Genomic DNA, 27,529 nt, shown 5'->3' with positions numbered 1-27,529 from the left:
TTCCCAGTCCCTCCCAGTTCCCTCCCAATCCCCCCCGGTTCAATCCCAGTTCAATCCCAGTCCTCCTAGCCCAATCCCAGTCCCCTCCCAGTCCCCTCCCAGTCCCCCCCAGTCCCCCCCAGTCCCCTGCCAATCCCCCCCCAGTCCCCCCCCAGTCCCCACCAGTCCCCCCAGTTCCATCCCAGTCCCCCCCCGGTTCAATCCCAGTGCTCCTAGCCCAGTCCCAGTCCCCCCCCAGTTCCCTCCCAGTCCCCCCCGGTTCAATCCCAGTTCAATCCCAGTTTGATCCCAGTCCTCCTAGCCCAATCCCAGTCCCTCCCAGCCCCCCCAGTTCCCTCCCAGTCCGCCCTGGTTCAATCCCAGTTCAGTCCCAGTCCTCCTAGCCCAGTCCCAGTCCCCTCCCAGTCCCCCGCAGTCCCCTCCCAGTCCCCACCAGTCCCCCCAGTTCCATTCCAGCCCCTCCCAGTTCCCTCCCAGTTCAATCCCAGCTCGATCCCAGTGCTCCGAGGGCAGTCCCAGTGCCCCGCAGCCCCGCCGCAGCGCCCCCAGTTTGCCCAGTACCTGTTGTACATGGCCCAGAGCAGGGGGGCGTTGGGCGCCGCCCCCAGCCGCCGCCGGGCCTGCTGCACCGGGGGAGGGGCGGCCGCCAGCTCCTCCTGCGGCCTGCGCGTCACAGCCCCGCCCCCCGCCCCGCCCCTGCCCCGCCCCTGCCCCGCCCCTGCCCCGCCCCTGCCCCGCCCCCGTGTCACAGCCCTGCCCCCGCCCCGCCCCCACCCTGTGACCCACAAGTGACCCTCCCCCAACCCTTAACTGAGCTCCCTGACCCACAAGTGCCCCCCCCCGATCCACAAGTGGCCCTTGGGGCCTCCAGGTGGACTCTGGGCCCCCCAAGTGCCCCCCACAGGCCCCCCAAGTGCCCCCAGGCCCCCCAAGTGCCCCTTGAGGGCCCCCAAAACTGACCCCCAGGACCCACAAGTGGCCCTCCCCAGACCCCCAAGCGCCCCCCGGACCCACAAGTGGCCCCCCACGGGACCCCCAAGTGCCCCCCCGCCCGACCTGCGTGAAGAGGTGCGCCAGGATGAGCTCGCTGCTGGAGGACGTCAGGCCCGACAGCTGGGGGGGCACCCGTGGGACCCACGGCGACCCACGGCGACCCACGGCGACCCACCGCGATCCACCGGCACCCACAGACACCGTAGGGACCCACCGCGACCCACAGCGACCCACAGCGACCCACAGACACCGTAGGGACCCACAGCGACCCACGGCGACCCACGGCGACCCACAGACACCCACAGACACGGTAGGGACCCACAGCGACCCACAGACACCGTAGGGACCCACAGCGACCCACGGCGACCCACGGCGACCCACAGACACCGTAGGGACCCACCGTGACCCACAGCGACCCACAGCGACCCACAGACACCGTAGGGACCCACGGCGACCCACAGACACCGTAGGGACCCACAGCGACCCACAGCGACCCACAGACACCGTAGGGACCCACAGCGACCCACAGCGACCGTAGGGACCCACCGCGACCCACAGCGACCCACAGACACCGTAGGGACCCACAGCGACCCACGGCGACCCACAGACACCGTAGGGACCCACAGCGACCCACAGCGACCCACAGCTACCGTAGGGACCCACAGCGACCCACAGCCGCCCACCAACACCGTAGGGACCCGCAGCGACCCACAGCCACCCACAGCGACCCACGGCGACCCATAGGGACCCACAGTGAGCCACACGCGACCCCAAGCGACCCACAGCGCCATGGGGCCAGCAGCAGGGAACCCCCCCAAACCCCGCCCCCTTCTGCCCCCCCCTCCCCATTGGCCCTCCCCACCCGCCGGCCCTGCCCACCTTGTGCGCCACCCAATCCACCCAGCCCTTGGCGCGGGGGTTGATGTTGATCAGCACCAGCCCCTCCACCGCCTCGGGGTGCAGCAGGTGTGGGGCGGGGCCAGACCCATAGCGCCCCACGGCCACGCCCCCCCACCCCATAGCGACCCCCCAGCCCCATAGCGACCCCCCAGCCCCACAGCCACGCCCCCCGAGAGCCCCCAGCGACCCACAAGTGCCAAACCAAGAGACCCCACTAACCTCCTCCAGCCCCATAGCGCCCCACGGCCACGCCCCCCCGCCCCATAGCGACCCCCCAGCCCCATAGCGAACCCCTGCCCCATAGCGATGCCCCCCGACAGCCCACAACCCCCTAGCGACCCACAAGTGCCCAACCAAGAGACCCCACTAACTTCCTCCCGCCCCATAGCGACCCCCCCAGCCCCATAGCGACCCCCCAGCCCCATAGCCGAGCCCCCAACCCCCCAGCGACCCACAAGTGCCCAGAGACCCCACTAACCTCCTCCAGCCCCATAGCGCCCCACGGCCATGCCCCCCTGCCCCATAGCGACCCCCCCAGCCCCATAGCGACCCCCCAGCCCCACAGCCACGTCCCCCTGCCCCATAGCGACCCCCCCCGCCCCATAGCGACCCCCCCAGCCCCACAGCCACGCCCCCCCTGCCCCATAGCGACCCCCCCAGCCCCATAGCGACCCCCCCCAGCCCCACAGAACCTCCCCCGAGATTCCCGCAGCCCTGCATTCCCCCCAAATCTGCCCCCCACCCTGCCCCGCCCCACGCCCCGCCCCACATCTCACCCCAAATTTAGCCAGGACGAAGGCGCCGGCGCCCACCCCGATGCCCACGACGCTGGCGATGCTGGGGGGGGTGGGCGGGGTCAGGCCGGTGCTGACCCCGCCCCCCCGTCCCGTCCCGCTACGGGTCAGGGGCCCCCTCCCCGCCCCACAGCGCTGTGGGGCGCCCCCCCGCCCACTCACTTGAGGTGCCGGAGGACGCAGGGGACGATTTCGGCCAGTTGCTCCAGGGAGGGGTACTGGTACCTGCGGGGGAGGGGCGGGGGGCGGGGGGGGAGGGGCGACGGGGGGAGGGGCAAGGGGTCAATCGGGGGTCGAGGTGGGGGGAGGGCGGGCGAGGGGACCAATGAGGTGAAGCGATGGCGGTTGGGGGGGGGGAGGAGTGCGTAGGGTGACGCTGCGATGTGATGGCGGTCGCGGTGGGGGGACGGGGGGGCGGGGGGTCAACTGGGGGGGGAGGGGTGGGGGGGTCAACAGAGAGACGACAGGGTCAACTGGGGGTTAATGGGGGCAACTGGGGGTTAGTGGGGGGCAACTGGGGGTTAATGGGGGTCAGTGGGGTCAACTGGGGGTTAATGGAGGCAACTGGGGGTTAATGGGGGTCAACTGGGGGTTAGTGGGGGGCAAATGGGGGTTAATGGGGGTCAGTGGGGTCAACGGGGGTTAATCGGGGTCAACTGGGGGTTAATGGGGGTCAACGGGGGGCTTATGGGGGGCAACTGGGGGTTAATGGGGGAAACTGGGGGTTAATGGGGGGCAACTGGGGGTCAATGGGGGCAACTGGGGGTTAATGGGGGTCACGGGTCAACTGGGGGTTAATGGGGGTCAACTGGGGGTTAATGGGGGTCAATGGGGGGCTTATGGGGGGCAACTGGGGGTTAATGGGGGGCAACTGGGGGTCAATGGGGGCAACTGGGGGTCAACTGGGGGTTAATGGGGGGCAACTGGGGGTTAATGGGGGTCAGTGGGGTCAACTGGGGGTTAATGGGGGTCAACTGGGGGTTAATGGGGGTCAACGGGGGGTCAACTGGGGTTTAATGGGGGTCAACTGGGGGTTAATGGGGGTCAACGGGGGTTAATGGGTGTCAATGGGGGGTTAATGGGGTCAACGGGGGGTCAATGGGGGTCAACTGGGGGTTAATGGGGGTCAACTGGGTGTTAATGGGGGCAACCAGGTGTTACTGGGGGTCACTGGGGGTTAATGGGGGTCAACTGGGGGTCAATGGGGGGCAACTGGGGGTCAATGGGGGTCAACGGGGGGTCAATGGGGGTCAACTGGGGGTTAATGGGGGTCAACGAGGGGTTAATGGGGGCAACTGGGGGGTTAATGGGGGTCAGTGGGTGTTAATGGGGGCAACCAGGTGTTACTGGGGGTCACTGGGGGTTAATGGGGGTCAACTGGGGGTTAATGGGGGTTAACAGGGGTCAATGGGGGTCAACTGGGGGTTAATGGGTGCAACTGGGGGTTAATGCGGGCAACTGGGGATTAATGGGGGTCAACAGGGGGTTAATGGGGGTCAGTGGGGTCAACTGGGGGTTAGTGGGGGGCAACTGGGGGTTAATGGGGGTCACTGGGGTCAATGGGGGGCAACTGGGGGTCAATGGGGGTCAACGGAGGGTCAATGGGGGTCAACTGGGGGTTAATGGGGGTCAACGAGGGGTTAATGGGGGCAACTGGGGGTTAATGGGGGTCAGTGGGTGTTAATGGGGGCAACCAGGTGTTACTGGGGGTCACTGGGGGTTAATGGGGGTCAACTGGGTGTTAATGGGGGTTAACAAGGGTCAACTGGGGGTTAGTGGGGGGCAACTGGGGGTTAATGGGGGTCACTGGGGTCAATGGGGGGCAACTGGGGGTCAATGGGGGTCAACGGAGGGTCAATGGGGGTCAACTGGGGGTTAATGGGGGTCAACGAGGGGTTAATGGGGGCAACTGGGGGTTAATGGGGGTCAGTGGGGTCAACGGGGGGTCAACGGAGGGTCAACAAGGGGTTAATGGGGGCAACTGGGGGTTAATGGGGGTCAGTGGGGTCAACGGGGGGTTAATGGGGGTCAACTGGGTGTTAATGGGGGTCAATGGGGGTTAATGGGGGCAACTGGGGGTTAATGGGGGTCAACGGGGTGTTAATGGGGGCAACTGGGGGTTAATGGGGGTCAGTGGGGTCAACGGGGGGTTAATGGGGGTCAGTGGGGTCAACTGGGGGTTAATGGGGGCAACTGGGGGTTAATGGGGGTCAACGGGGGGTTAATGGGGGCAACTGGGGGTTAATGGGGGTCAGTGGGGTCAACGGGGGGTTAATGGGGGTCAATGGGGGTCAACTGGGGGTTAATGGGGGCAACTGGGGGTTAATGGGTGTCAGTGGGGTCAACTGGTGGTTAATGGGGGCAACTGGGGGGTTAATGGGGGTCACTGGGATCAACTGGGGGGGTCCGTGGGGTCAACTGGGGGGGCAGTGGGGTCAACCGGGTCGTCAGAGGGGTCAACGCAGTCAACTGGGAGTCACTGGGGTTAACTGGGGGGGCAGTGGGGTCAACAGGGGGGTCAGTGGGGTCAACCTGGGGGTCACTGGGGTCAACTGGGGGGGCAGTGGGGTCAACTGGGGGGGCAGTGGGGTCAACGCAGTCAACTGGGAGTCACTGGGGTCAACTGGGGGGAGCGGAAGAGGGGAGTGCAGACGCACCCCGGGGGTAGGGCGGGGCGCCCACCTCCATGCCGGGGGGGTCGAGGTGGACGAGCAGGAAGTGGCTGGCGACCTCCCGCGTCTCGGGGTGGGCGAACAGCGGGGCGAAGCACGAAGCGTCTGCGGGGGAGGGGCGCGGCGGGAGAGGGGGAAGGGGGCGGGACTCACGCGTGTGGCCCACGTCCGGCAGCATCAGCAGGGCGGGGCGACCAGGGCGGGGCGCGCCCTCCAGCGCCACGTGAACAGGCCCCAACGGCGTCTCCAACACCGCCCCCTGCTGGCCGGGAGGACCGGACACCGGAACGGGGAGTGGTCGCCGCCACAACCCCACAGGTTCGCCCCCAAAATCTCGCGATTTCCCCAAGATTCCCACCTTTTACCCGCCAAATCCCGCATTTTTGCCCCAAATTACCCCATTTCGCACCAAAATCCCCCATTTTGCCCCAAAATCTAACAATTCCCCCCAAATTCCCCCATTTTGCCCCCCAAATCCCGCATTTTTGCCCCAAATTCCCCCATTACATACCAAAATCCAACATTTTGCCCCCGAAATCCCGGGATTTCCCCCAAATTCCCACATTTTGCCCCCAAAATCCCCCAGTCTTGCCCCAAATTCCCCCATTTCGCACCAAAATCCCCCATTTTGCCCCAAAATCTAACAATTCCCCCCAAATTCCACCGTTTCGCCCCCCCCCCCCCCCCCCCCCCCCCCCCCCCCCAATCTCGCATTTTTGCCCAAATTCCCCCATTTCACACCAAAAGCCTACATTTTGCCCCCAAAATCCTGGAATTTCCCCCCAAATTCCCCCATTTCGCACCAAAATTCCGACATTTTTGCCCCAAATTCCCCCATTTCGCACCAAAATTCCCACATTTTGCCCCCAAAATCCAGCATTTTACACCAAAACCCCACATTTTGCCCCCAAAATCCCCCATTTTTGCCCCAAATTCCCCCATTTCGCACCAAAATCCCACATTTTGCCCCCAAGTCCCACATTTTTGCCCCAAATTCCCACATTTCGCACCAAAATCCACATTTTGCTCCCAAAATCCTGTGATTTCCCCAAATTCCCCCATTTTGCCCCCCAAATCCTGCATTTTTGCCCCAAATTCCTGCATTTTTGCCCCAAATTCCCACGTTTCGCAACAAAATTTCCACATTTTGCCCCAAATTCCCCCATTTCACACCAAAATCCACATTTTGCCCCCCAAAATCCCGCAATTTCCCCCCAAATTCCCCCATTTTGCCCCCCAAATCCCACATTTTTGCCCCAAATTCCCACATTTTTCCCCCAAATTCCCGCATTTCGCACCAAAATCCCACATTTTGCTCCCAAAATCCTGTGATTTCCCCAAATTCCCCCATTTTCCCCCCCAAATCCCGCATTTTTGCCCCAAATTCCCGCATTTTTGCCCCAAATTCCCACATTTTACACCAAAATTCCCACATTTTGCCCCAAATTCCCACATTTCACACCAAAAACCCACATTTTGCCCCCAAAATCTCCCATTTTTGCCCCAAATCCCGCATTTTTGCCCCAAATTCCCACATTTTCCCCCCAAATTCCCCCATTTTGCCCCCCAAATCCCACATTTTTGCCCCAAATTCCCCCATTTCGCACCAAAATTCCCACATTTTGCCCCAAAATCCCGTGATTTCCCCCCAAATTCCCCCATTTTGCCCCCAAAATCCCGCATTTTTGCCCCAAATTCCCGCATTTTACACCAAAATCCCACATTTTGCCCCCAAATTCCCCCAGTTTTGCCCCAAATTCCCGTATTTAGCCCCAAATCCCGCTTTTTTGCCCCAAATTCCCCAATTTCGCACCAAAATTCCCACATTTTTCCCCAAATCCCCCCATTTCACACCAAAATCCCACATTTTGCCCCCAAAATCCCGCAATTTCCCCCCAAATTCCCCCATTTTGCCCCCAAAATCCCACATTTTTGCCCCAAATTCCCGCATTTTACACCAAAATCCCCCATTTTGCCCCCAAAATCCCCCATTTTCCCCCCAAATTCCCGCATTTTGCACCAAAATCCCACATTTTGGTCCCAAAATGCTGTGATTGCCCCAAATTCCCCCATTTTGCCGCAAATTCCCGCATTTTTGCCCCCCAAGTCCCACATTTTTGCCCCAAATCCCCCCATTTCACACCAAAATCCCACATTTTGCTCCCAAAATCCCGCAATTTCCCCCCAAATTCCCCCATTTTGCCCCCAAAATCCCACATTTTTGCCCCAAATTCCCGCATTTTACACCAAAATCCCACATTTTGCCCCCAAAATCCCCCATTTTTCCCCCAAATTCCCGCTTTTTTGCCCCAAATCCCGCATTTTTGCCCCAAATTCCCGCATTTCGCACCAAAATTCCCACATTTTGCCCCAAATTCCCCCATTTCACACCAAAATCCCACATTGTTGCCCCAAAATCCCGCGATTTCCCCCGAAATTCCCCCGTTTTGCCCCCAAATGCCGCATTTTTGTCCAAAACTCCCACATTTCACCCCAAATTCCCACATTTTGCCCCCAAATTCCGTGATTTCCCCCAAAATCCCCCATTTCGCACCAAAATCCCACATGTTGCCCCCAAAATCCCGGGATTTCCCCCAAATTCCCCCGTTTCGCCCCCCAAATCCCGCATTTTTGCCCCAAATTCCCCCATTTTGCCCCCCAAATCCCACATTTTTGCCCCAAATTCCCCCATTTCGCACCAAAATTCCCACATTTTGCCCCAAATCCCCCCATTTCACACCAAAATCCCACATTTTGCCCCCAAAATCCCCCATTTTTCCCCAAAATTCCCGCATTTCGCACCAAAATCCCACATTTTGCTCCCAAAATGCTGTGATTTCCCCAAATTCCCCCGTTTTGCCCCCAAATCCCGCATTTTTCCCCCAAATTCCCCCATTTCGCACCAAAATTCCCACATTTTGCCCCCAAAATCCCGCAATTTCCCCCCAAATTCCCCCATTTTGCCCCCAAAATCCCACATTTTTGCCCCAAATTCCCGCATTTTACACCAAAATCCCACATTTTCCCCCCAAAATCCCCCATTTTCCCCACAAATTCCCGCTTTTTTGCCCCAAATCCCGCATTTTTACCCCAAATTCCCGCATTTCGCACCAAAATTCCCACGTTTTGCCCCAAATTCCCCCATTTCGCACCAAAATCCCACATTGTTGCCCCAAAATCCCGCGATTTTCCCCCCAAATTCCCCCGTTTTGCCCCCAAATGCCGCATTTTTGCCCAAAATTCCCACATTTTCCACCATAATTCCACATTTTGCCCCCCAAGTCCCACATTTTTGCCCCAAATTCCCACATTTCACACCAAAATCCCACATTTTGCCCCCAAAATCCCGTGATTTCCCCCAAATTCCCCCATTTTGCCCCCCAAATCCCCCATTCTTGCCCCAAATTCCCCCATTTTGCACCAAAATCCCACATTTTGCCCCCAAAATCCCGTGATTTCCCCCAAATTCCCCCGTTTCGCCCCCCAAATCCCGCATTTTTGCTCCAAATTCCCACATTTTTCCCCCAAATTCCCGCATTTCGCACCAAAATCCCACATTTTGCTCCCAAAATCCTGTGATTTCCCCAAATTCCCCCATTTTGCCCCCCAAATCCCGCATTTTTGCCCCAAATTCCCACATTTTTGCCCCAAATTCCCACATTTTACACCAAAATTCCCACATTTTGCCCCAAATTCCCACATTTCACACCAAAAGCCCACATTTTGCCCCCAAAATCCCAGAATTTCCCACCAAATTCCCCCATTTTGCCCCCAAAATCTCCCATTTTTGCCCCAAATTCCCGCATTTCACACCAAAATCCCACATTTTGCCCCCAAAATTCCGCGTTTTTGCCCCAAATTCCCACATTTCGCACCAAAATCCCACATTTTGCCCCCAAAATTCCCCATTTTTCCCCCAAATTCCCGCTTTTTTGCCCCAAATCCCGCATTTTTGCCCCAAATTCCCGCATTTCGCACCAAAATTCCCACATTTTGCCCCAAATTCCCCCATTTCACACCAAAATCCCACATTGTTGCCCCAAAATCCCGCGATTTCCCCCGAAATTCCCCCGTTTTGCCCCCAAATGCCGCATTTTTGTCCAAAACTCCCACATTTCACCCCAAATTCCCACATTTTGCCCCCAAATTCCCGTGATTTCCCCCAAAATCCCCCATTTCGCACCAAAATCCCACATGTTGCCCCCAAAATCCCGGGATTTCCCCCAAATTCCCCCGTTTCGCCCCCCAAATCCCGCATTTTTGCCCCAAATTCCCCCATTTTGCCCCCCAAATCCCACATTTTTGCCCCAAATTCCCCCATTTCGCACCAAAATTCCCACATTTTGCCCCAAATCCCCCCATTTCACACCAAAATCCCACATTTTGCCCCCAAAATCCCCCATTTTTCCCCAAAATTCCCGCATTTCGCACCAAAATCCCACATTTTGCTCCCAAAATGCTGTGATTTCCCCAAATTCCCCCGTTTTGCCCCCCAAATCCCGCATTTTTCCCCCAAATTCCCCCATTTCGCACCAAAATTCCCACATTTTGCCCCCAAAATCCCGCAATTTCCCCCCAAATTCCCCCATTTTGCCCCCAAAATCCCACATTTTTGCCCCAAATTCCCGCATTTTACACCAAAATCCCACATTTTCCCCCCAAAATCCCCCATTTTCCCCACAAATTCCCGCTTTTTTGCCCCAAATCCCGCATTTTTACCCCAAATTCCCGCATTTCGCACCAAAATTCCCACGTTTTGCCCCAAATTCCCCCATTTCGCACCAAAATCCCACATTGTTGCCCCAAAATCCCGCGATTTTCCCCCCAAATTCCCCCGTTTTGCCCCCAAATGCCGCATTTTTGCCCAAAATTCCCACATTTTCCACCATAATTCCACATTTTGCCCCCCAAGTCCCACATTTTTGCCCCAAATTCCCACATTTCACACCAAAATCCCACATTTTGCCCCCAAAATCCCGTGATTTCCCCCAAATTCCCCCATTTTGCCCCCCAAATCCCCCATTCTTGCCCCAAATTCCCCCATTTTGCACCAAAATCCCACATTTTGCCCCCAAAATCCCGTGATTTCCCCCAAATTCCCCCGTTTCGCCCCCCAAATCCCGCATTTTTGCTCCAAATTCCCACATTTTTCCCCCAAATTCCCGCATTTCGCACCAAAATCCCACATTTTGCTCCCAAAATCCTGTGATTTCCCCAAATTCCCCCATTTTGCCCCCCAAATCCCGCATTTTTGCCCCAAATTCCCACATTTTTGCCCCAAATTCCCACATTTTACACCAAAATTCCCACATTTTGCCCCAAATTCCCACATTTCACACCAAAAGCCCACATTTTGCCCCCAAAATCCCAGAATTTCCCACCAAATTCCCCCATTTTGCCCCCAAAATCTCCCATTTTTGCCCCAAATTCCCGCATTTCACACCAAAATCCCACATTTTGCCCCCAAAATTCCGCGTTTTTGCCCCAAATTCCCACATTTCGCACCAAAATCCCACATTTTGCCCCCCAAATCCTACGATTTCCCCCAAATTCCCCCATTTTCCTCCAAAATCCCGCATTTTTGCCCCAAATTCCCGCATTTTTGCCCCAAATTCCCCCATTTCGCACCAAAATCCCACATTTTGCTCCCAAAATGCTGTGATTTCCCCAAATTCCCCATTTTTGCCCCAAATTCCCGCATTTTTGCCCCAAATTCCCACATTTTGCCCCAAATTCCCCCATTTCACACCAAAATCCCACATTTTGCCCCCAAAATCCCACAATTTCCCCCCAAATTCCCCCATTTTGCCCCCAAAATCCCACATTTTTGCCCCAAATTCCCGCATTTTACACCAAAATCCCACATTTTGCCCCCCAAATCCCCCATTTTTCCCCCAAATTCCCGCTTTTTTGCCCCAAATCCCGCATTTTTGCCCCAAATTCCCCCATTTCGCACCAAAATTCCCACATTTTGCCCCAAATTCCCCCATTTCGCACCAAAATCCCAAATTGTTGCCCCAAAATCCCGCGATTTCCCCCCAAATTCCCCCGTTTCGCCCCCCAAATCCCGCATTTTTGCCCCAAATTCCCACATTTTTTCCCAAATTCCCCCATTTCGCACCAAAATCCCACATTTTGGTCCCAAAATCCTGTGATTTCCCCAAATTCCCCCATTTTGCCCCCCAAATCCCGCATTTTTGCCCCAAATTCCCGCATTTTTGCCCCAAATTCCCACATTTTACACCAAAATTCCCACATTTTGCCCCAAATTCCCACATTTCACACCAAAAACCCACATTTTGCCCCCAAAATCTCCCATTTTTGCCCCAAATCCCGCATTTTTGCCCCAAATTCCCACATTTTTGCCCCAAATTCCCACATTTTGCCCCAAATTCCCCCATTTCACACCAAAATCCCACATTTTGCCCCCAAAATCCCGTGATTTCCCCCAAATTCCCCCGTTTCACCCCCCAAATCCCGCATTTTTGCCCCAAATTCCCGCATTTCACACCAAAAGCCCACATTTTGCCCCAAAATCCCGGAATTTCCCACCAAATTCCCCCATTTTGCCCCCCAAATCCCACATTTTTGCCCCAAATTCCCCCATTTCGCACCAAAATTCCCACATTTTGCCCCAAATCCCCCCATTTCACACCAAAATCCCACATTTTGCCCCCAAAATCCCCCATTTTTCCCCCAAATTCCCGCATTTCGCACCAAAATCCCACATTTTGCCCCCAAAATCCCGCAATTTCCCCCCAAATTCCCCCATTTTGTCCCCAAAATCTCCCATTTTTGCCCCAAATTCCCACATTTTGCCCCAAATTCCCCCATTTTGCACCAAAATCCCACATTTTGCCCCCAAAATCCCGTGATTTCCCCCAAATTCCCCCGTTTCACCCCCCAAATCCCGCATTTTTGCCCCAAATTCCCGCATTTCACACCAAAAGCCCACATTTTGCCCCAAAAATCCCGGAATTTCCCACCAAATTCCCCCATTTTGCCCCCCAAATCCCGCATTTTTGCCCCAAATTCCCCCATTTCGCACCAAAATTCCCACATTTTGCCCCAAATCCCCCCATTTCACACCAAAATCCCACATTTTACTCCCAAAATCCCCCATTTTTCCCCCAGATTCCCGCATTTCGCACCAAAATCCCACATTTTGCTCCCAAAATGCTGTGATTTCCCCAAATTCCCCCATTCTGCCCCCCAAATTCCCGCATTTTTGCCCCAAATTCCCCCATTTCACACCAAAATCCACATTTTGCCCCCAAAATCCCGCAATTCCCCCCCAAATTCCCCCATTTTGCCCCCCAAATCCCACATTTTTGCCCCAAATTCCCACATTTTTCCCCCAAATTCCCGCATTTCGCACCAAAATCCCACATTTTGCTCCCAAAATCCTGTGATTTCCCCAAATTCCCCCGTTTTGCCCCCCAAATCCCGCATTTTTGCCCCAAATTCCCGCATTTTTGCCCCAAATTCCCACATTTTACACCAAAATTCCCACATTTTGCCCCAAATTCCCCCATTTCACACCAAAATCCACATTTTGCCCCCAAAATCCCGCAATTCCCCCCCAAATTCCCCCATTTTGCCCCCCAAATCCCACATTTTTGCCCCAAATTCCCACATTTTTCCCCCAAATTCCCGCATTTCGCACCAAAATCCCACATTTTGCTCCCAAAATCCTGTGATTTCCCCAAATTCCCCCGTTTTGCCCCCCAAATCCCGCATTTTTGCCCCAAATTCCCGCATTTTTGCCCCAAATTCCCACATTTTACACCAAAATTCCCACATTTTGCCCCAAATTCCCACATTTCACACCAAAAACCCACATTTTGCCCCCAAAATCTCCCATTTTTGCCCCAAATCCCGCATTTTTGCCCCAAATTCCCACATTTTTGCCCCAAATTCGCACATTTTGCCCCAAATTCCCCCATTTCACACCAAAATCCCACATTTTAGCCCCAAAATCCCGTGATTTCCCCCAAATTCCCCCGTTTCACCCCCCAAATCCCGCATTTTTGCCCCAAATTCCCGCATTTCACACCAAAAGCCCACATTTTGCCCCAAAATCCCGGAATTTCCCACCAAATTCCCCCATTTTGCCCCCCAAAATCCCCCATTTTTCCCCCAAATTCCCGCTTTTTTGCCCCAAATCCCGCATTTTTGCCCCAAATTCCCGCATTTCGCACCAAAATTCCCACATTTTGCCCCAAATTCCCCCATTTCACACCAAAATCCCACATTGTTGCCCCAAAATCCCGCGATTTCCCCCGAAATTCCCCCGTTTTGCCCCCAAATGCCGCATTTTTGTCCAAAACTCCCACATTTCACCCCAAATTCCCACATTTTGCCCCCAAATTCCCGTGATTTCCCCCAAAATCCCCCATTTCGCACCAAAATCCCACATGTTGCCCCCAAAATCCCGGGATTTCCCCCAAATTCCCCCGTTTCGCCCCCCAAATCCCGCATTTTTGCCCCAAATTCCCCCATTTTGCCCCCCAAATCCCACATTTTTGCCCCAAATTCCCCCATTTCGCACCAAAATTCCCACATTTTGCCCCAAATCCCCCCATTTCACACCAAAATCCCACATTTTGCCCCCAAAATCCCCCATTTTTCCCCAAAATTCCCCCATTTCGCACCAAAATCCCACATTTTGCTCCCAAAATGCTGTGATTTCCCCAAATTCCCCCGTTTTGCCCCCCAAATCCCGCATTTTTCCCCCAAATTCCCCCATTTCGCACCAAAATTCCCACATTTTGCCCCAAATTCCCCCATTTTCCACCATAATTCCACATTTTGCCCCCCAAGTCCCACATTTTTGCCCCAAATTCCCACATTTCACACCAAAATCCCACATTTTGCCCCCCAAATCCCGCATTTTTGCCCCAAATTCCCCCATTTTGCCCCCCAAATCCCCCATTCTTGCCCCAAATTCCCCCATTTTGCACCAAAATCCCACATTTTGCCCCCAAAATCCCGTGATTTCCCCCAAATTCCCCGTTTCACCCCCCAAATCCCGCATTTTTGCCCCAAATTCCCGCATTTCACACCAAAATCCCACATTTTGCCCCAAAAATCCCGGAATTTCGCACCAAATTCCCCCATTTTGCCCCCCAAATCCCGCATTTTTGCCCCAAATTCCCCCATTTCGCACCAAAATTCCCACATTTTGCCCCAAATCCCCCCATTTCACACCAAAATCCCACATTTTGCTCCCAAAATCCCCCATTTTTCCCCCAGATTCCCGCATTTCGCACCAAAATCCCACATTTTGCTCCCAAAATGCTGTGATTTCCCCAAATTCCCCCATTTTGCCCCCCAAATTCCCGCATTTTTGCCCCAAATTCCCCCATTTCACACCAAAATCCACATTTTGCCCCCAAAATCCCGCAATTTCCCCCCAAATTCCCCCATTTTGCCCCCCAAATCCCACATTTTTGCCCCAAATTCCCACATTTTTCCCCCAAATTCCCGCATTTCGCACCAAAATCCCACATTTTGCTCCCAAAATCCTGTGATTTCCCCAAATTCCCCCATTTTGCCCCCCAAATCCCGCATTTTTGCCCCAAAATTCCCGCATTTTTGCCCCAAATTCCCACATTTTACACCAAAATTCCCCCATTTTGCCCCCCAAATCCCACATTTTTGCCCCAAAAACCCACATTTTGCCCCCAAAATCTCCCATTTTTGCCCCAAATCCCGCATTTTTGCCCCAAATTCCCACATTTTTGCCCCAAATTCCCACATTTTGCCCCAAATTCCCCATTTTGCACCAAAATCCCACATTTTGCCCCCAAAATCCCGTGATTTCCCCCAAATTCCCCCGTTTCACCCCCCAAATCCCGCATTTTTGCCCCAAATTCCCACATTTTACACCAAAATTCCCACATTTTGCCCCAAATTCCCACATTTCACACCAAAAACCCACATTTTGCCCCCAAAATCTCCCATTTTTGCCCCAAATCCCGCATTTTTGCCCCAAATTCCCACATTTTTGCCCCAAATTCCCACATTTTGCCCCAAATTCCCCATTTTGCACCAAAATCCCACATTTTGCCCCCAAAATCCCGTGATTTCCCCCAAATTCCCCCGTTTCACCCCCCAAATCCCGCATTTTTGCCCCAAATTGCCGCATTTCACACCAAAATTTCCACATTTTGCCCCAAAATCCCGGAATTTCCCACCAAATTCCCCCATTTTGCCCCCCAAATCCCGCATTTTTGCCCCAAATTCCCCCATTTCGCACCAAAATTCCCACATTTTGCCCCAAATCCCCCCATTTCACACCAAAATCCCACATTTTGCCCCCAAAATCCCCCATTTTTCCCCCAAATTCCCGCATTTCGCACCAAAATACCACATTTTGCTCCCAAACTGCTGTGATTTCCCCAAATTCCCGCATTTTAGCCCCAAATCCCGCATTTTTGCCCCAAATTCCCGCATTTCGCACCAAAATTCCCACATTTTGCCCCAAAATCCCGTGATTTCCCCCCAAATTCCCCCATTTTGCCCCCAAAATCCCGCATTTTTGCCCCAAATTCCCGCATTTTACACCAAAATCCCACATTTTGCCCCCAAATTCCCCCATTTTTCCCCCAAATTCCCGCATTTTAGCCCCAAATCCCGCATTTTTACCCCAAATTCCCGCATTTCGCACCAAAATTCCCACATTTTGCCCCAAATTCCCCCATTTCGCACTAAAATCCCACATTGTTGCCCCAAAATCCCGTGATTTCCCCCCAAATTCCCCCGTTTCGCCCCCAAATGCTGCATTTTTGCCCAAAATTCCCACATTTTACACCAAAATCCCACATTTTGCCCCCAAAATCCCCCAGTTTTGCCCCAAATTCCCGTATTTTAGCCCCAAATCCCGCTTTTTTGCCCCAAATTCCCGCATTTCACACCAAAATTCCCACATTTTTCCCCAAATCCCCCCATTTCACACAAAATCCCACATTTTGCCCCCAAAATCCCGCAATTTCCCCCCAAATTCCCCCATTTTGCCCCCAAAATCCCACATTTTTGCCCCAAATTCCCGCATTTTACACCAAAATCCCACATTTTGCCCCCAAAATCCCCCATTTTCCCCCCAAATTCCCGCATTTTGCACCAAAATCCCACATTTTGGTCCCAAAATGCTGTGATTGCCCCAAATTCCCACATTTTGCCCCAAATTCCCGCATTTTTGCCCCCCAAGTCCCACATTTTTGCCCCAAATCCCCCCATTTCACACCAAAATCCCACATTTTGCTCCCAAAATCCTGCAATTTCCCCCCAAATTCCCCCATTTTGCCCCCAAAATCCCACATTTTTGCCCCAAATTCCCGCATTTTACACCAAAATCCCACATTTTGCCCCCAAAATCCCCCATTTTTCCCCCAAATTCCCGCTTTTTTGCCCCAAATCCCGCATTTTTGCCCCAAATTCCCGCATTTCGCACCAAAATTCCCACATTTTGCCCCAAATTCCCCCATTTCACACCAAAATCCCACATTGTTGCCCCAAAATCCCGCGATTTCCCCCGAAATTCCCCCGTTTTGCCCCCAAATGCCGCATTTTTGTCCAAAACTCCCACATTTCACCCCAAATTCCCACATTTTGCCCCCAAATTCCCGTGATTTCCCCCAAAATCCCCCATTTCGCACCAAAATCCCACATGTTGCCCCCAAAATCCCGGGATTTCCCCCAAATTCCCCCGTTTCGCCCCCCAAATCCCGCATTTTTGCCCCAAATTCCCCCATTTTGCCCCCCAAATCCCACATTTTTGCCCCAAATTCCCCCATTTCGCACCAAAATTCCCACATTTTGCCCCAAATCCCCCCATTTCACACCAAAATCCCACATTTTGCCCCCAAAATCCCCCATTTTTCCCCAAAATTCCCCCATTTCGCACCAAAATCCCACATTTTGCTCCCAAAATGCTGTGATTTCCCCAAATTCCCCCGTTTTGCCCCCCAAATCCCGCATTTTTCCCCCAAATTCCCCCATTTCGCACCAAAATTCCCACATTTTGCCCCCAAAATCCCGCAATTTCCCCCCAAATTCCCCCATTTTGCCCCCAAAATCCCACATTTTTGCCCCAAATTCCCGCATTTTACACCAAAATCCCACATTTTCCCCCCAAAATCCCCCATTTTCCCCACAAATTCCCGCTTTTTTGCCCCAAATCCCGCATTTTTACCCCAAATTCCCGCATTTCGCACCAAAATTCCCACGTTTTGCCCCAAATTCCCCCATTTCGCACCAAAATCCCACATTGTTGCCCCAAAATCCCGCGATTTTCCCCCCAAATTCCCCCGTTTTGCCCCCAAATGCCGCATTTTTGCCCAAAATTCCCACATTTCGCACCAAAATCCCACATTTTGCTCCCAAAATCCTGTGATTTCCCCATATTCCCCCATTTTGCCCCCCAAATCCCGCATTTTTGCCCCAAATTCCCCCATTTTCCACCATAATTCCACATTTTGCCCCCCAAGTCCCACATTTTTGCCCCAAATTCCCACATTTCACACCAAAATCCCACATTTTGCCCCCAAAATCCCATGATTTCCCCCAAATTCCGCCATTTTGCCCCCCAAATCCCCCATTCTTGCCCCAAATTCCCCCATTTTGCACCAAAATCCCACATTTTGCCCCCAAAATCCCGTGATTTCCCCCAAATTCCCCCGTTTCGCCCCCCAAATCCCGCATTTTTGCCCCAAATTCCCACATTTTGCCCCAAATTCCCCCATTTTGCACCAAAATCCCACATTTTGTCCCCAAAATCCCGTGATTTCCCCCAAATTCCCCGTTTCACCCCCCAAATCCCGCATTTTTGCCCCAAATTCCCGCATTTCACACCAAAAGCCCACATTTTGCCCCAAAAATCCCGGAATTTCGCACCAAATTCCCCCATTTTGCCCCCCAAATCCCGCATTTTTGCCCCAAATTCCCCCATTTCGCACCAAAATTCCCACATTTTGCCCCAAATCCCCCCATTTCACACCAAAATCCCACATTTTGCTCCCAAAATCCCCCATTTTTCCCCCAGATTCCCGCATTTCGCACCAAAATCCCACATTTTGCTCCCAAAATGCTGTGATTTCCCCAAATTCCCCCATTTTGCCCCCCAAATCCCGCATTTTTGCCCCAAATTCCCGCATTTTTGCCCCAAATTCCCACATTTTACACCAAAATTCCCCCATTTTGCCCCCCAAATCCCACATTTTTGCCCCAAAAACCCACATTTTGCCCCCAAAATCTCCCATTTTTGCCCCAAATCCCGCATTTTTGCCCCAAATTCCCACATTTTTGCCCCAAATTCCCACATTTTGCCCCAAATTCCCCATTTTGCACCAAAATCCCACATTTTGCCCCCAAAATCCCGTGATTTCCCCCAAATTCCCCCGTTTCACCCCCCAAATCCCGCATTTTTGCCCCAAATTCCCTCATTTCACACCAAAAGCCCACATTTTGCCCCAAAATCCCGGAATTTCCCACCAAATTCCCCCATTTTGCCCCCCAAAATCCCCCATTTTTCCCCCAAATTCCCGCTTTTTTGCCCCAAATCCCGCATTTTTGCCCCAAATTCCCGCATTTCGCACCAAAATTCCCACATTTTGCCCCAAATTCCCCCATTTCACACCAAAATCCCACATTGTTGCCCCAAAATCCCGCGATTTCCCCCGAAATTCCCCCGTTTTGCCCCCAAATGCTGCATTTTTGTCCAAAACTCCCACATTTCACCCCAAATTCCCACATTTTGCCCCCAAATTCCCGTGATTTCCCCCAAAATCCCCCATTTCGCACCAAAATCCCACATTTTGCCCCCAAAATCCCGGGATTTCCCCCAAATTCCCCCGTTTCGCCCCCCAAATCCCGCATTTTTGCCCCAAATTCCCCCATTTTGCCCCCCAAATCCCACATTTTTGCCCCAAATTCCCCCATTTCGCACCAAAATTCCCACATTTTGCCCCAAATCCCCCCATTTCACACCAAAATCCCACATTTTGCCCCCAAAATCCCCCATTTTTCCCCAAAATTCCCGCATTTCGCACCAAAATCCCACATTTTGCTCCCAAAATGCTGTGATTTCCCCAAATTCCCCCGTTTTGCCCCCCAAATCCCGCATTTTTCCCCCAAATTCCCCCATTTCGCACCAAAATTCCCACATTTTGCCCCCAAAATCCCGCAATTTCCCCCCAAATTCCCCCATTTTGCCCCCAAAATCCCACATTTTTGCCCCAAATTCCCGCATTTTACACCAAAATCCCACATTTTCCCCCCAAAATCCCCCATTTTCCCCACAAATTCCCGCTTTTTTGCCCCAAATCCCGCATTTTTACCCCAAATTCCCCCATTTCGCACCAAAATTCCCACGTTTTGCCCCAAATTCCCCCATTTCGCACCAAAATCCCACATTGTTGCCCCAAAATCCTGCGATTTTCCCCCCAAATTCCCCCGTTTTGCCCCCAAATGCCGCATTTTTGCCCAAAATTCCCACATTTCGCACCAAAATCCCACATTTTGCTCCCAAAATCCTGTGATTTCCCCATATTCCCCCATTTTGCCCCCAAAATCCCGCATTTTTGCCCCAAATTCCCCCATTTTCCACCATAATTCCACATTTTGCCCCCCAAATCCCACATTTTTGCCCCAAATTCCCACATTTCACACCAAAATCCCACATTTTGCCCCCAAAATCCCCCATTTTTTCCCCAAATTCCCGCATTTCGCACCAAATTCCCCCATTTTGCCCCCAAAATCCCGCAATTTCCCCCCAAATTCCCCCATTTTGCCCCCAAAATCCCACATTCTTGCCCCAAATTCCCCCATTTTGCACCAAAATCCCACATTTTGCCCCCAAAATCCCGTGATTTCCCCCAAATTCCCCCGTTTCGCCCCCCAAATCCCGCATTTTTGCTCCAAATTCCCACATTTTTCCCCCAAATTCCCGCATTTCGCACCAAAATCCCACATTTTGCTCCCAAAATCCTGTGATTTCCCGAAATTCCCCCATTTTGCCCCCCAAATCCCGCATTTTTGCCCCAAATTCCCGCATTTTTGCCCCAAATTCCCACATTTTACACCAAAATTCCCACATTTTGCCCCAAATTCCCACATTTCACACCAAAAGCCCACATTTTGCCCCCAAAATCCCGCAATTTCCCCCCAAATTCCCCCATTTTGCCCCCCAAATCCCACATTTTTGCCCCAAATTCCCACATTTTTCCCCCAAATTCCCGCATTTCGCACCAAAGTCCCACATTTTGCTCCCAAAATCCTGTGATTTCCCCAAATTCCCCCATTTTGCCCCCCAAATCCCGCATTTTTGCCCCAAATTCCCGCATTTTTGCCCCAAATTCCCACATTTTACACCAAAATTCCCCCATTTTGCCCCCCAAATCCCACATTTTTGCCCCAAAAACCCACATTTTGCCCCCAAAATCTCCCATTTTTGCCCCAAATCCCGCATTTTTGCCCCAAATTCCCACATTTTTGCCCCAAATTCCCACATTTTGCCCCAAATTCCCCATTTTGCACCAAAATCCCACATTTTGCCCCCAAAATCCCGTGATTTCCCCCAAATTCCCCCGTTTCACCCCCCAAATCCCGCATTTTTGCCCCAAATTCCCACATTTTACACCAAAATTCCCACATTTTGCCCCAAATTCCCACATTTCACACCAAAAACCCACATTTTGCCCCCAAAATCTCCCATTTTTGCCCCAAATCCCGCATTTTTGCCCCAAATTCCCACATTTTTGCCCCAAATTCCCCCATTTTGCCCCAAATTCCCCCATTTCACACCAAAATCCCATATTTTGCCCCCAAAATCCCGTGATTTCCCCCAAATTCCCCCGTTTCACCCCCCAAATCCCGCATTTTTGCCCCAAATTGCCGCATTTCACACCAAAATTTCCACATTTTGCCCCAAAATCCCGGAATTTCCCACCAAATTCCCCCATTTTGCCCCCCAAATCCCGCATTTTTGCCCCAAATTCCCCCATTTCGCACCAAAATTCCCACATTTTGCCCCAAATCCCCCCATTTCACACCAAAATCCCACATTTTGCCCCCAAAATCCCCCATTTTTCCCCCAAATTCCCGCATTTCGCACCAAAATACCACATTTTGCTCCCAAAATGCTGTGATTTCCCCAAATTCCCGCATTTTAGCCCCAAATCCCGCATTTTTGCCCCAAATTCCCGCATTTCGCACCAAAATTCCCACATTTTGCCCCAAAATCCCGTGATTTCCCCCCAAATTCCCCCATTTTGCCCCCAAAATCCCGCATTTTTGCCCCAAATTCCCGCATTTTACACCAAAATCCCACATTTTGCCCCCAAATTCCCCCATTTTTCCCCCAAATTCCCGCATTTTAGCCCCAAATCCCGCATTTTTACCCCAAATTCCCGCATTTCGCACCAAAATTCCCACATTTTGCCCCAAATTCCCCCATTTCGCACTAAAATCCCACATTGTTGCCCCAAAATCCCGTGATTTCCCCCCAAATTCCCCCGTTTCGCCCCCAAATGCTGCATTTTTGCCCAAAATTCCCACATTTTACACCAAAATCCCACATTTTGCCCCCAAAATCCCCCAGTTTTGCCCCAAATTCCCGTATTTTAGCCCCAAATCCCGCTTTTTTGCCCCAAATTCCCCAATTTCGCACCAAAATTCCCACATTTTTCCCCAAATCCCCCCATTTCACACAAAATCCCACATTTTGCCCCCAAAATCCCGCAATTTCCCCCCAAATTCCCCCATTTTGCCCCCAAAATCCCACATTTTTGCCCCAAATTCCCGCATTTTACACCAAAATCCCCCATTTTGCCCCCAAAATCCCCCATTTTCCCCCCAAATTCCCGCATTTTGCACCAAAATCCCACATTTTGGTCCCAAAATGCTGTGATTGCCCCAAATTCCCACATTTTGCCCCAAATTCCCGCATTTTTGCCCCCCAAGTCCCACATTTTTGCCCCAAATCCCCCCATTTCACACCAAAATCCCACATTTTGCTCCCAAAATCCTGCAATTTCCCCCCAAATTCCCCCATTTTGCCCCCAAAATCCCACATTTTTGCCCCAAATTCCCGCATTTTACACCAAAATCCCACATTTTGCCCCCAAAATCCCACATTTTTCCCCCCAAATTCCCGCTTTTTTGCCCCAAATCCCGCATTTTTGCCCCAAATTCCCGCATTTCGCACCAAAATTCCCACATTTTGCCCCAAATTCCCCCATTTCACACCAAAATCCCACATTGTTGCCCCAAAATCCCGCGATTTCCCCCGAAATTCCCCCGTTTTGCCCCCAAATGCCGCATTTTTGTCCAAAACTCCCACATTTCACCCCAAATTCCCACATTTTGCCCCCAAATTCCCGTGATTTCCCCCAAAATCCCCCATTTCGCACCAAAATCCCACATTTTGCCCCCAAAATCCCGGGATTTCCCCCAAATTCCCCCGTTTCGCCCCCCAAATCCCGCATTTTTGCCCCAAATTCCCCCATTTTGCCCCCCAAATCCCACATTTTTGCCCCAAATTCCCCCATTTCGCACCAAAATTCCCACATTTTGCCCCAAAATGCTGTGATTTCCCCAAATTCCCCCGTTTTGCCCCCCAAATCCCGCATTTTTCCCCCAAATTCCCCCATTTCGCACCAAAATTCCCACATTTTGCCCCCAAAATCCCGCAATTTCCCCCCAAATTCCCCCATTTTGCCCCCAAAATCCCACATTTTTGCCCCAAATTCCCGCATTTTACACCAAAATCCCACATTTTGCCCCCAAAATCCCCCATTTTCCCCACAAATTCCCGCTTTTTTGCCCCAAATCCCGCATTTTTACCCCAAATTCCCGCATTTCGCACCAAAATTCCCACGTTTTGCCCCAAATTCCCCCATTTCGCACCAAAATCCCACATTGTTGCCCCAAAATCCCGCGATTTTCCCCCCAAATTCCCCCGTTTTGCCCCCAAATGCCGCATTTTTGCCCAAAATTCCCACATTTCGCACCAAAATCCCACATTTTGCTCCCAAAATCCTGTGATTTCCCCATATTCCCCCATTTTGCCCCCCAAATCCCGCATTTTTGCCCCAAATTCCCCCATTTTCCACCATAATTCCACATTTTGCCCCCCAAGTCCCACATTTTTGCCCCAAATTCCCACATTTCACACCAAAATCCCACATTTTGCCCCCAAAATCCCGTGATTTCCCCCAAATTCCGCCATTTTGCCCCCCAAATCCCCCATTCTTGCCCCAAATTCCCCCATTTTGCACCAAAATCCCACATTTTGCCCCCAAAATCCCGTGATTTCCCCCAAATTCCCCCGTTTCGCCCCCCAAATCCCGCATTTTTGCCCCAAATTCCCACATTTTGCCCCAAATTCCCCCATTTTGCACCAAAATCCCACATTTTGTCCCCAAAATCCCGTGATTTCCCCCAAATTCCCCGTTTCACCCCCCAAATCCCGCATTTTTGCCCCAAATTCCCGCATTTCACACCAAAAGCCCACATTTTGCCCCAAAAATCCCGGAATTTCGCACCAAATTCCCCCATTTTGCCCCCCAAATCCCGCATTTTTGCCCCAAATTCCCCCATTTCGCACCAAAATTCCCACATTTTGCCCCAAATCCCCCCATTTCACACCAAAATCCCACATTTTGCTCCCAAAATCCCCCATTTTTCCCCCAGATTCCCGCATTTCGCACCAAAATCCCACATTTTGCTCCCAAAATCCTGTGATTTCCCCAAATTCCCCCATTTTGCCCCCCAAATCCCGCATTTTTGCCCCAAATTCCCGCATTTTTGCCCCAAATTCCCACATTTTACACCAAAATTCCCCCATTTTGCCCCCCAAATCCCACATTTTTGCCCCAAAAACCCACATTTTGCCCCCAAAATCTCCCATTTTTGCCCCAAATCCCGCATTTTTGCCCCAAATTCCCACATTTTTGCCCCAAATTCCCACATTTTGCCCCAAATTCCCCATTTTGCACCAAAATCCCACATTTTGCCCCCAAAATCCCGTGATTTCCCCCAAATTCCCCCGTTTGACCCCCCAAATCCCGCATTTTTGCCCCAAATTCCCTCATTTCACACCAAAAGCCCACATTTTGCCCCAAAATCCCGGAATTTCCCACCAAATTCCCCCATTTTGCCCCCCAAAATCCCCCATTTTTCCCCCAAATTCCCGCTTTTTTGCCCCAAATCCCGCATTTTTGCCCCAAATTCCCGCATTTCGCACCAAAATTCCCACATTTTGCCCCAAATTCCCCCATTTCACACCAAAATCCCACATTGTTGCCCCAAAATCCCGCGATTTCCCCCGAAATTCCCCCGTTTTGCCCCCAAATGCTGCATTTTTGTCCAAAACTCCCACATTTCACCCCAAATTCCCACATTTTGCCCCCAAATTCCCGTGATTTCCCCCAAAATCCCCCATTTCGCACCAAAATCCCACATTTTGCCCCCAAAATCCCGGGATTTCCCCCAAATTCCCCCGTTTCGCCCCCCAAATCCCGCATTTTTGCCCCAAATTCCCCCATTTTGCCCCCCAAATCCCACATTTTTGCCCCAAATTCCCCCATTTCGCACCAAAATTCCCACATTTTGCCCCAAATCCCCCCATTTCACACCAAAATCCCACATTTTGCCCCCAAAATCCCCCATTTTTCCCCAAAATTCCCCCATTTCGCACCAAAATCCCACATTTTGCTCCCAAAATCCTGTGATTTCCCCAAATTCCCCCGTTTTGCCCCCCAAATCCCGCATTTTTCCCCCAAATTCCCCCATTTCGCACCAAAATTCCCACATTTTGCCCCCAAAATCCCGCAATTTCCCCCCAAATTCCCCCATTTTGCCCCCAAAATCCCACATTTTTGCCCCAAATTCCCGCATTTTACACCAAAATCCCACATTTTCCCCCCAAAATCCCCCATTTTCCCCACAAATTCCCGCTTTTTTGCCCCAAATCCCGCATTTTTACCCCAAATTCCCGCATTTCGCACCAAAATTCCCACATTTTGCCCCAAATTCCCCCATTTCGCACCAAAATCCCACATTGTTGCCCCAAAATCCTGCGATTTTCCCCCCAAATTCCCCCGTTTTGCCCCCAAATGCCGCATTTTTGCCCAAAATTCCCACATTTCGCACCAAAATCCCACATTTTGCTCCCAAAATCCTGTGATTTCCCCATATTCCCCCATTTTGCCCCCAAAATCCCGCATTTTTGCCCCAAATTCCCCCATTTTCCACCATAATTCCACATTTTGCCCCCCAAATCCCACATTTTTGCCCCAAATTCCCACATTTCACACCAAAATCCCACATTTTGCCCCCAAAATCCCCCATTTTTTCCCCAAATTCCCGCATTTCGCACCAAATTCCCCCATTTTGCCCCCAAAATCCCGCAATTTCCCCCCAAATTCCCCCATTTTGCCCCCAAAATCCCACATTCTTGCCCCAAATTCCCCCATTTTGCACCAAAATCCCACATTTTGCCCCCAAAATCCCGTGATTTCCCCCAAATTCCCCCGTTTCGCCCCCCAAATCCCGCATTTTTGCTCCAAATTCCCACATTTTTCCCCCAAATTCCCGCATTTCGCACCAAAATCCCACATTTTGCTCCCAAAATCCTGTGATTTCCCGAAATTCCCCCATTTTGCCCCCGAAATCCCGCATTTTTGCCCCAAATTCCCGCATTTTTGCCCCAAATTCCCACATTTTACACCAAAATTCCCACATTTTGCCCCAAATTCCCACATTTCACACCAAAAGCCCACATTTTGCCCCCAAAATCCCGCAATTTCCCCCCAAATTCCCCCATTTTGCCCCCCAAATCCCACATTTTTGCCCCAAATTCCCACATTTTTCCCCCAAATTCCCGCATTTCGCACCAAAGTCCCACATTTTGCTCCCAAAATCCTGTGATTTCCCCAAATTCCCCCATTTTGCCCCCCAAATCCCGCATTTTTGCCCCAAATTCCCGCATTTTTGCCCCAAATTCCCACATTTTACACCAAAATTCCCCCATTTTGCCCCCCAAATCCCACATTTTTGCCCCAAAAACCCACATTTTGCCCCCAAAATCTCCCATTTTTGCCCCAAATTCCCACATTTTTGCCCCAAATTCCCACATTTTGCCCCAAATTCCCCATTTTGCACCAAAATCCCACATTTTGCCCCCAAAATCCCGTGATTTCCCCCAAATTCCCCCGTTTCACCCCCCAAATCCCGCATTTTTGCCCCAAATTCCCACATTTTACACCAAAATTCCCACATTTTGCCCCAAATTCCCACATTTCACACCAAAAACCCACATTTTGCCCCCAAAATCTCCCATTTTTGCCCCAAATCCCGCATTTTTGCCCCAAATTCCCACATTTTTGCCCCAAATTCCCCCATTTTGCCCCAAATTCCCCCATTTCACACCAAAATCCCATATTTTGCCCCCAAAATCCCGTGATTTCCCCCAAATTCCCCCGTTTCACCCCCCAAATCCCGCATTTTTGCCCCAAATTGCCGCATTTCACACCAAAATTTCCACATTTTGCCCCAAAATCCCGGAATTTCCCACCAAATTCCCCCATTTTGCCCCCCAAATCCCGCATTTTTGCCCCAAATTCCCCCATTTCGCACCAAAATTCCCACATTTTGCCCCAAATCCCCCCATTTCACACCAAAATCCCACATTTTGCCCCCAAAATCCCCCATTTTTCCCCCAAATTCCCGCATTTCGCACCAAAATACCACATTTTGCTCCCAAAATGCTGTGATTTCCCCAAATTCCCGCATTTTAGCCCCAAATCCCGCATTTTTGCCCCAAATTCCCGCATTTCGCACCAAAATTCCCACATTTTGCCCCAAAATCCCGTGATTTCCCCCCAAATTCCCCCATTTTGCCCCCAAAATCCCGCATTTTTGCCCCAAATTCCCGCATTTTACACCAAAATCCCACATTTTGCCCCCAAATTCCCCCATTTTTCCCCCAAATTCCCGCATTTTAGCCCCAAATCCCGCATTTTTACCCCAAATTCCCGCATTTCGCACCAAAATTCCCACATTTTGCCCCAAATTCCCCCATTTCGCACTAAAATCCCACATTGTTGCCCCAAAATCCCGTGATTTCCCCCCAAATTCCCCCGTTTCGCCCCCAAATGCTGCATTTTT

General features: G+C 52.0%; 2 protein-coding genes across 2 annotated transcripts in view; both read right to left on the bottom strand.

Moving 5' to 3' along the window:
• Positions 1-561: 561 nt before the first annotated feature.
• LOC147597371 (protein NDRG2-like) lies at positions 562-2,013 on the bottom strand (the record flags this gene model as incomplete). Its single annotated transcript, XM_086768129.1, has 3 exons — positions 1,873-2,013; positions 1,057-1,113; positions 562-656 (listed from the first exon to the last, which is right to left on the bottom strand). Coding segments are annotated over exons 1-3 (293 nt in total), but the record flags the coding sequence as incomplete, so codon positions are not given.
• A 652-nt stretch (positions 2,014-2,665) lies between these two features.
• The window catches only part of LOC147597370 (protein NDRG2-like), a 54,395-nt gene continuing 29,531 nt past the window's right edge, over positions 2,666-27,529 (bottom strand). The window contains exons 5-8 of the mRNA XM_086768128.1: positions 5,513-5,618; positions 5,345-5,464; positions 2,850-2,912; positions 2,666-2,730 (exon numbers count right to left, since the gene is read on the bottom strand). Of these exons, the coding sequence (XP_086624254.1) occupies positions 2,666-2,730; positions 2,850-2,912; positions 5,345-5,464; positions 5,513-5,618 (354 nt within the window). The remainder of the gene's footprint in view (positions 2,731-2,849; positions 2,913-5,344; positions 5,465-5,512; positions 5,619-27,529) is intronic.

Source organism: Chlamydotis macqueenii, chromosome 28 (genome assembly GCF_036417535.1).
Source record: "Chlamydotis macqueenii isolate bChlMac1 chromosome 28, bChlMac1.mat, whole genome shotgun sequence".
Classification (NCBI taxonomy): domain Eukaryota; kingdom Metazoa; phylum Chordata; class Aves; order Otidiformes; family Otididae; genus Chlamydotis; species Chlamydotis macqueenii.
The sequence above is the reverse complement of the archived record's forward strand: the minus strand, read 5'-3'. Positions and strand labels throughout refer to the sequence as shown.